This window comes from Siniperca chuatsi, linkage group LG3, assembly GCF_020085105.1.
Source record: "Siniperca chuatsi isolate FFG_IHB_CAS linkage group LG3, ASM2008510v1, whole genome shotgun sequence".
NCBI lineage: Eukaryota > Metazoa > Chordata > Actinopteri > Centrarchiformes > Sinipercidae > Siniperca > Siniperca chuatsi.
In genome coordinates this window covers 27,981,770-27,991,759 of record NC_058044.1, presented here as the reverse complement: position 1 = coordinate 27,991,759, position 9,990 = coordinate 27,981,770, and the positions used below count along the sequence as shown (strand labels likewise).

Sequence of the window (9,990 nt, the reverse complement as noted above, 5' to 3'; positions counted from 1 at the left end):
GTGTGTGTTGGTGGGATGGTTAGAAAGAGACAAGGGAGAACATATGGCCTGAACAGTCGGAGATGGAACTCAGAACTCCCATATGACATGGCAGATAAAAATAAAAGCGGGAGAGAGAGAGAGAGAGAGAGAGAGGGAGAGAGGGAGAGAGAGAGACAGCGAGAGACAGAGATAGCGAAATGGCCTCTTCTGCGACATAACCTTGAATTAAACCACATTTGTGAGGATAAGATTAAGTCCATTTGTGCGCATGTGAATGTGTGCGTGCATGCCTGTGATCATTCCTTCGTGTTGACTTGGTGATTGTGAAGAGGAGTGTCATGTATGGTTATCACCATGCAATGTAAAAGTACTTGTGATTCACAACATTACTTTATATTACAAGCAATCATCAGTCACATGTTCACTGCATTGAAGATCATATTTTCATGTGAAACAATTATTCAAATATTAGGTCCTGGAAGTTGATAGTAAGATGTGAATCACATGGTTGTCATAAAGAACAAGCAGGACCTTACAAGTGCTCTCATTTGAAATTTAATTTTTTTTTTATTTCCTTTTCTTTTTCTTGCATGTGGCAGAAGTATTTTTAACAGCTATTTTTAAAGCACAAAGGTTAGATACTTCTCCATATTATCGGGGTCTTTGAATGGAACTGAAACTTATTCTATTGTTGCACCTTTTGTCAATCATGATCGATTGATAAATCACCTAAATGTCCTAAAATGTAAACTCTGTAACTCTGACCTATTTTGTCTCTACAGTATGTTGTTTAAATGTTTCAAAATAAAGTTCAATTATTTTTCTCTAAAACAGATTTTTGCTTGAGTTTGAGCCCCTGTTGCCCCTTGCACCTCTGCTCCTTTTTTTCTGTGATTTAGATTTCATCAACATCATTATCTGTTCACCATTATATTTTAAACTATAATCAGCTGAAAAGGTACACATGTAGTTTTGCCACAGGAGCTTGATCATTTGAATCTATTGGTAAATTGGTAAAAAAAAAATGAAATCATTAATTCAGCTGTTTTTTTTTTCTTCTTATTTTAATTTTGTAAACATGTCTTGAAATTAAAGTTATACTCCATGTAGGTTTTCTCTGATGGAAAAGATGTAAATGACAAAAATGTAAAATTTAAGGGATAGAATATTAAACCTTGTGTATTTTTAGGAAGCACATGGAAGTTTGAGCTGTATGGAAGCTATAGTCCTCAGCTGCTCATCCATGTGTTAAGAACTTGGATACTAACCGACTACATACTGCATATTATTCAGTACTATGTATTACTACAAAACCATGCAATACACCCAAACTATGCAGCACATGAGCAGGCCAACCACTAGCTTACATCATAGGAAGGCTATCAGCAATTTGTTGTCATTATTAGCAATTCCTGCTTAAATTGTTTTAATGTGATTCATCAGCCAGAGAAAAGTGTTTCATTATACACATATAGAATTCTGACATCCTCCCCTGTGACTTTTCTGTGACAGTTATTTCACAGTTCTGAGGATATTATCTAAATTCTGAGAAATTATCTCAATATATTTGGCCTGAGACGATGATTTGTGTCTTTAGTAGTGCGTGTCACATGCACACTGGCGCATGATGAGTTTCTGTGGTGCATTTTAATAACATTTCTACTAGGGTTAATAGTGGTAGATATTGGCAGTGAACCTTCCAAACTCCACTCTTCTCAGTCCATTGTAATGTAGTGTAGCATTAACCTCTCATGAGCTGGCCACATGCAAAAGAAATCCTATAAAGTTTGTGTCTGAAGGGTTCGTTAATATGCCAGGTACAAGTAGCTGGTATGATTTCTATAACCACTTTCACACCCAGGTTTGAACCAGTCACCGTTCACACATGATGCAGTTCTGAAAAAATGTAGTTCAGGACATTTCTCTACTAAACCCAAAATTTGTAGCAGTATTATAATATCCTGTTAATAAAGGTAATATCATAGTAATAGTCCTGTAATTAATTAATTAATTAATTAATAATTTTAGTATTTTGCCACTAAAACTTCAACATATCAAACAGGGTTATTGTGCGTCAGTGATATGGTGGATGATGCAGATGATGGTGTAATTTCATAGGGTTGCTGTTTTTTTCTAGTCAGCTCATGAAAGGTTTTCTCTATTATCAGTTCATATACAGTATATATGCAATAGTGCAGAACAAATTTTATCTGTAATAGTTAGTAATGAAAAAATAGTAAAAGAAAAGTTCGTCCTTGTCTACATCACTGTCCTATTTCGTGGCCTGACCACTCTGGTGATGTGTTATGATGCCCATTATTTCATTTGTACTATTATTCATTCTCTGTTATTGGGATTGTGCTTATTGCAATACTCTTATAGTTGTTGTTGCCTTTTGCTTATGTGAATTGCCTACATGGGCCTCTGTATGTATCTCTGTTTATCACTATCTTTATGTTAAGTTTGTTTTTAATTGTTTGCAAAAACAAAACAAAAAAAAGACCCCCCCCCCTTCAATTTGGTAATGAAGTTACTTTAATGAGCTAGCAATGAAGACATTTGTCCAAAACAAATTTCCCTACAGGGACATTAAAGTGACCTATTTACGCCAGTGACAAACAGAGTTTGTGTCCCTAACTTGGGGGGTGTAACCTATACAGCACAAGACAAGTCGTAGGTGGGACCAGCCCGGTCCTCTCCGGGATACACTCCGGACTCCACTTCGGGTTTTCCGAGTGTCCATCAGCGGGCTCCTCACAGCCTCTAGCTGTTTTTTACTCAACTCCTGTCCTGATATCACTCCGCTGGCATGGAGGAGAAGCGGACCTGATTATTGTGATGGTGGCAAGCGGCAGTCAGTGACTACAGACTTCCGCCACTGCTTCCCATATCCGCGTTTTGCGCCGCCTGGGCTACTCTAGTTGCCTCACAACCGGACTACCGAGGGCGCTTGTGCTCTTTCACCCAACTCAACAACATCTTCACCGGGATTTCTTTCAGACCAAAACCATATGAGATGCAAGTTCACTGGGAAACTCCGGAGCCCGTTCGGTTCAGGCAGCAAAACTTTTTCTCAAAGGACAACGCAGTAAAACGGCGAGTGGACTGTTGCTGCTGCCGCCGCTGCTCCTCCGCGGGACGGTTTGTGTGTATATGACCGTAGAGTGCCTGCTAACGTTTAAACCTTCACGGTATTGTTTTTTTCCCCCAGCGGAGTTGTTGTTAGCAGCGTGGCAGCGGTTATATTGTTGAATTCAGTTTGGGGCTTGCTCTGGTCTCACTCAAGATAGGTGTTATTTGTGTTTTCGGGAGCGGTTTGTTTGGAAACAGTGCCGAGGAGGGAAGAAGAAACGGTCACTCGCGAGCCATTAAACATATGACTGCTGGGCTCGCAGCCCTTTAAACCTTCCCGGTGGTTTTTGCTCGCTTCGGCGGCTGTTGTCGGTTGTACCTTACGTCCGCTGCCCGGCTGCTTCGGACCCTTCACCGGGGAGGACAGAGAGGGAGAGGACACTAGGTGGTGGAGGTGGAGGTGGCCGGAGGAGGAGGAGGAGGTGGTGGTGGCGGCGGTGGCGGTGAGCTTGACGGGGAGAAAAGTTCTTCCAAAATAGCAGCCACTCGGCCCAGTGATGGGGGACTTCGCCTCCCCCGCTGCCGGACCCAACGGCAGTATCTGCATCAACAACAGCATGAACCCGGCCGCCGGGAGCGTGGTGCCCGCCGGGGCGGTGGGTATACCTAAGCACAGCACGGTGGTGGAGAGGCTGAGGCAGCGGATAGAGGGCTGCCGGAGACACCACGTAAACTGCGAGAACAGGTACCAGCAAGCCCATGCCGAGCAGCTGGAGATAGAGCGGAGGGAGACGGTCAGCCTGTACCAGCGGAGTCTGGAGCAGAGGGCCAAGAAGTCAGCCGGCGGCAGCAGCAAGCAGCCGCAGAGCAAGCAGCCGGACCTGGACTCTGCCTCCTCCACGGAACAGAGGAATAACACGCTCATAGCGGTAAGGACGAGCTCTCAATCACGGCCAAGACTGCCCTGAGACCCCCATTCACACATAACCACTGCGCACACTTAAATAAACACTCTCTTTCATTTCCCCTCCATTTCTCTGTCTCCAAAAATACTGGGCCCCCATCAAGCTGCAAACTCCACTACAACTACTACTACTTGTTACCACTGTGAAAACTTGTTGAAAACACGTTCACTCAGCGCTGGCAATTGCTTTGGAAACACACACTTCACTTTTTCAAACCAGAGTGCCAACTAGTGCTTTTGTTTACAAAGAAATCCAGCCCTTGTTGAAGAAAACAGGCTGCTAGGGCTTGGATGCTGCAGTATTTGGAAATGACAAGCCTGACAGCTGATATCTGATCTTTTGCAAGATCACTGCTGCTTTATGCTCAAAGGAAGGCTGAAAGTTTGGAAGGGACTGCTGATTATCAAGTTAAGATTTTCACTTCAGAAACTTTAAACTAACTTCTGGAGGATGGCTGTTTTTTTTGCATGAAAACAACTTCTCCTTTCTTGTTCTTTGCTTTTGGGTGCACATTGTTCTGCAAGACAGGCAGCATTAAGTTGCAACATCTTAGCAGTAGCAGTTTATGCTGCAGCCTGTTCTGTAACCTTTGTAACACACTCTCAAAATCAGCCACCTCCTCAGTAAAGGTACCCTGCCGTCAAAATTACTTCAGATGACTGCCACGGTAGTTACTGAACTTGTTGTATACTGTAAGTAACTTTTGGAGATTCATTCATAATTAACTGTGGAGCTTCACACAAAATAATACATCCACAAAACTGCATGTCATTGTAAAAATAATGCAGTGATGCTTAGGAAATATATGTACTGTAAGTCCAATAGAGTCAATATAAACTCACAGTAGATTTTATAGGAATGCTATAGGGATTTGCTGTTAGTAGTTGGCATTGGTAGCATGGAGTATTGTTGAGTTTCATATGACTGTCTGTCTAACAAGGATCGTGGGGTCTGCAGATCAGACCTGTTTAAAATTGGAGGATTAGATTGGAATTTGTAATTTACAAAGAAAATATCCTGATGGTCATTGCTTGCATGACAGAGATGGAGACAGATACTGGCAAACTGTGTAGTGTCCCCTGTTCACACCACGTCTCCTGTGGCCAAGCTCCTGTTTCCTTTAGAAAAGACCAAAGGATACATGTGGGGAATGTCAACATTGTTATCCCTTTTGTTGCTGCAGTGAGCCCAGTTCCTACCCTTTTGAAATGCAAAATCAGAACGTCTTTAATTTCGAGACAGCCTCAGTCGTTATTTAAGAGCTCCACAGCCTGACCAGCTATAGCTTGAGAAAGCAGCAGTGATTTTAATAGTGCAGGGCCTCCCAGTGGCCCTTGTGGACATTAAACCGAACCGCCCATTAGATGGCCAGCAACAAATGCTCAGAGAATGGAGGGATTACTGCTTAAAGACACAGTGGCATCCCTCTGCTCTGTCCCTCTCTGCTCCTCTCCCAGTCACTGATGGCGACACCTCAAATGCATACACACAGCATTCAATAGCTAAATTACAGAGTGCTCGGTTTTAGTGCCCTTTTTATGCTACGCTAAGTTCTTGTCATTGTTTAGGCATGAATTGTAAAGGAGATGAAAGGAAATGAGAGAAAAATCTGCCATCCCTCTCCCGTTTTTTCTCTGAAGAACGGAGCTGCAGCTAGATGGCTGTATGTAGTCACTGCAGAAGCAGGAATTCTAGGAAAGCAAAGTGTGCTGTTAATGTAACTACACACATCGCATGCATACACAAATACCCAGAGGGCCTTATTCTGTAGGGGTTATGTTACAGACTGTTCTTGGAAGTATATTGTGTTGAGAAGGTGTGTTATGAAGGCGGTTTCACCTACACCTAAATGATGAGTACAGTGGCAAGTATGCTCATGTCATGATTTAGTTGTATATTAAGACTTCATAATATAAAGCTAACATTACACAGATCACTTTTTGGCTGTGAAGTGTATGTGCTGTTGTACTGGTTGGTTTGCAGCGTCAATATGGTACTAGTCAGTTCAAAGAATGTCAGGAATGTCTACAAGTACAAAAAGTAAATAGATGAAATATGTGAAACTCTGTGTTTCTAAGCGATAAAAGCGGCAAGACAGTGTTTGACAAACTGGCAAGAAACTGATTATCCAGTTATGGCAGATTATAGTTCATAAATTGGAAATAATATACTCCTAATTCCACAGTCCACACCGTTTTAGTGTGATTTCTTGAGAATTTTGTATTGCCATGTACTTCCCAGTACACTGTGCTTTGGTCTAATGGTTCTCAGACACACCCACATGGTGGCAGAGGCAAGCCTATAATTATGGAAAGTGTGTGTTTGTGTTTATAGAATAACTATTAGTGAGAAAAGAAAAGAAGACCCTGGGAGCCCGTTCTGTCTTTCCCACCATTTCTTTGACACCATTCAAGGAGTACAATAGTGAACTACAAAACATTCAAAGCAGTAGCTACAGGTAAAGGGGACCTGGGATGTGATATTTCCAGTACAGCCAGGAACACTGGGACAGTCAAGGATTCATTTACATATTACAAACTTCTGCCCTCTTAAAACTGTATCTGATTGAGTTAGACAGGTGATATAATGGTATAGAAGCAAGCGGATGGTGTCTAACTTATAGGCTCGTTGTAAAAGCTGATGATTATAGTTCCTTGGGGACACACATTGAAGGTGTGTTGTTAGCTCCCTGTCCATTGCGCGCGCGCGCACACACACACACACACACACACACACACACACACACAAAACTTATAGGCCTACTTATAAAGTGGTCCTCAACAGTGGCTTCCACGACAACACAAAATTCACACTAACCTAACTGTTTAACCTTACTAATTTAGAAATGTATTACATATTTATTAACTCTTCATTGGGCATACAAGAAAACTGAATTAAGTGTCAGTTTTCTCTGTCACTGTCAGAGGTTGTGAATCTAAAATATTAATTTCATAAAAGGTACACCTTAAAGAGTAACTAAACCCCCCCACCACTTTTTAACCCAAACCACGATCTTTTCCTGAGCCTAACCAAGTCGTTTTTTGCCTAAACCTCACCAAACTGCGACTGTTTCAATGTTAACCACGTATTTAACGTCACGTGACTTATGTGATGTGATTTACGTAACGTATGCTTGCAGCCCGTCCTCAACGGCCACCGGTAGGGACGCTAATTTAAGAAGCGCTTCTGTGGGTCGTCTGGGTTGGAGGACTTGTTGTTTCAGAAACACATTTAAGTGTACTGTTTAGCTGTAATTTGAGAAAGTTTGTGACCAGGCCGCCATTTTTTTGAATTTCCAGGGTAGAGGCACTTTAGCCAAAACTTTGGGGTTTAGTTACTCTTTAAGGACCAAATATACAGCAGGGCAGACATGCATGTGCACGTCTGTTTTTACTACATTGGGTGTCTCTGGAAACGAACGTGTTAATGCCTGTGCAGCCAGCGCGTACAGTCTGCATGGTCATAAACTTTGTGCCGCACACCGATGTATGCACATGTCCATGTAGACCCTTGTGGACATGGGTCAGGCCTTCGTGGCTATGTGCACACAAAGAACAAAGAATGTGTAAAGCTGGATTTATAGTTGTGCATTAAGGTGTAGATTACACCATAGCTGGCGTGCTCCTGCTCAAAACTGTAACTACATGTCAGGGCTGTGGCGATTTATGGAGATACCATGTGGGTACTGCAAGGACTGTGACTGGTCAGCTTGGGTTGCTTGTGTTGTCTCCTGTAAGCTTGTGATAGCGTTGTTGATAGTTAAGACAACATGAAGCAAGTTGAAGAAAGGCTCAGTCATTTTTTCATTTTCAGTAACATGCAATACACCCAGCTGGTGTTGCAGTGGTGCTATCAACAGGTGAAATCTGACACTGAACTACAGATCAAAACACAGGGCGTAGGTATCTACAAGTCTCTAGATAACCCCTTACATCAAGTACTAATCCAGCTTTACCAGGCTAGGAATTTTAGGCTGAGACCATTAGTGATTAGTGTAGGGGGAACACAACACTTTGGTGTTCCCTTGATATTGATAGATTAAGTCCATTTATAAATTAGCATCAATGCAGTGATGGGTGGGGGGACATCACATCTTCCTTCCCTTAAAGTTGAAATGGTTGTACAGGAGAGTTTATATCATGACTCTCATGGTTTGTGGTCCAATCTCAAATGGACTGGACCACTCAGTCATTACAACACCAGAACATCAGAAGTAAACACAGAAATCATTCTTCAATAACCTTGTACTGTTAAGATATCATCAGTCTGTGATGATGTTGCATTAAAGGTTATTTGGTGCGCTCAGCTTCCCAGAATGACATTTGACGACCTACAGGGAACAGGTGTGAGCTTGTTCATCTCACATGTTGGTAGACAGAGAATTAGTGATGGCAGTAACAGCGTCGCACCACAAAACACAACACGTCCTCTGGCTGTGTTGCACTTGGGCCTGTTGAGGTCACTGCTGGGGAGTAATTTGTGCGTATTCTTCTTGTATTTTCTTTTATATGATTGTTCGGTGTCAGCACAAAATTCTGAGAAAATTGTATTTAATGTCTTAACATGATGTGACATCGTCTACTTTTGGCTAGTTATCTAAAGGCATAGACAAACAACAAAACAGTTCACCAGTAGCTGTCATGTTTTCACTTTCACTATGTTTTTATAAGCAGGCAGTTTTCTTTGTTGAGGTCCTGATGGAAGCAAATGGGCTGTTGTGAAGATCAAACCTGTGACCTTCGAGTTACAGGCACGTGTCTCTGAACCAACGGGCCACGGTTTTGCTTAAAAACAGAATTGTGACCTGTACTTTTTGACCAAACATCCAGTCAGATCTGATTACCTAATCGCTAACAAGTTTACAGCTGCGAGGCCGAGGTGCACAGTGTGGGGCTCGTTAGTTCCACTAAAACACAGTAGCTCAGGACAGTCTGTCTTCAGCTCTGCTCGCTCCTTGGCGTCCACCTCGCCGAGGAATGTCTCACACACACACACACACACACACACACACACACACTGTTGTCCTGCTCAACTCTTGGCAGCAGAGGCCGGAGTGTGGGCGGCTGAGTTTTCATGAATCTGAGGCCTTCCCCTCTCTCTCTCTCTCTCTCTCTCTCTCTCTCTCTCTCCTCTCCTCTCCTCTCCTCTCCTCTCCTCTCCTCCCTCCCTCTGTTCACCACTTCTCTGGTTTCAGCGTTAGCACAGCGCTAATGTAGTGTACATGGGTCTTGGTCGCTATAGCATTGTAATGTCAGCTGGGATTGTTGCCCAAGTGCTATATTTAAACCACTGAGCTGGCATGGAGCTGACACTCACCAGTACGTACATGCACACACGCAGAGTGTGACGTCGACATTCACCCGTGACATCACAGACATGCTGTTTTCGACTCATTGCATGCTAATTTCACGGACTCCCTTCAAACTCTTCCCTTTTATCTTTTCTAATCTCATGTGCACTTTATTAAAATTTTTGTCACCCTTTTTTTGCTTCTTCTCACCCTTGTCCCTCAGTCCCTACACACACACGCACAAACTCTAGATGTTTTTGATTTGGGGCGGCTGCGACCACATTCCCTTCCACCCACGCTAGTTCACATGTTCTACAGGAACACACACACGTTCGGCGCAGACCCTTGAAAAAGCGAGGGAGCAGTTTTCCCTCCGCTAAGGCTGTTGGAGCAACAACAAACTCCTGTCCAGAAAGTTTTAGTTACTTAAAGTAAAGATCTTTTAAAGAAAGGTCAAAGCTAATCAGACTAGTACTTAATAATAGTTAGAGATACTTCTTCTGTCATGCACACACATACTTTCATGCTTAGTCTACCTATTAATAAGGTCGCACTTACATAATCAGTGATGGTTCAACAGGGTATGGCAGAAGGCCTTGTTCATGTTTCAGTCCTGAAATATTTGCTCAACTAGTTTCATGGGCTCTTTTAGTCTTCTCACCTCCTGCCAACTGCGTTATA

The 9,990-nt window shown here is 42.7% G+C and overlaps 1 protein-coding gene across 1 annotated transcript in view; it reads left to right on the top strand.

The window, feature by feature from the left end:
* Positions 1-2,596: 2,596 nt before the first annotated feature.
* Positions 2,597-9,990, top strand: part of maml3 (mastermind-like transcriptional coactivator 3) — a 108,042-nt gene continuing 100,648 nt past the window's right edge. Inside the window, exon 1 of the mRNA XM_044189097.1 lies at positions 2,597-3,983. Coding sequence (XP_044045032.1) covers positions 3,612-3,983 — 372 coding nt within the window. The 5' untranslated portion in view covers positions 2,597-3,611. The remainder of the gene's footprint in view (positions 3,984-9,990) is intronic.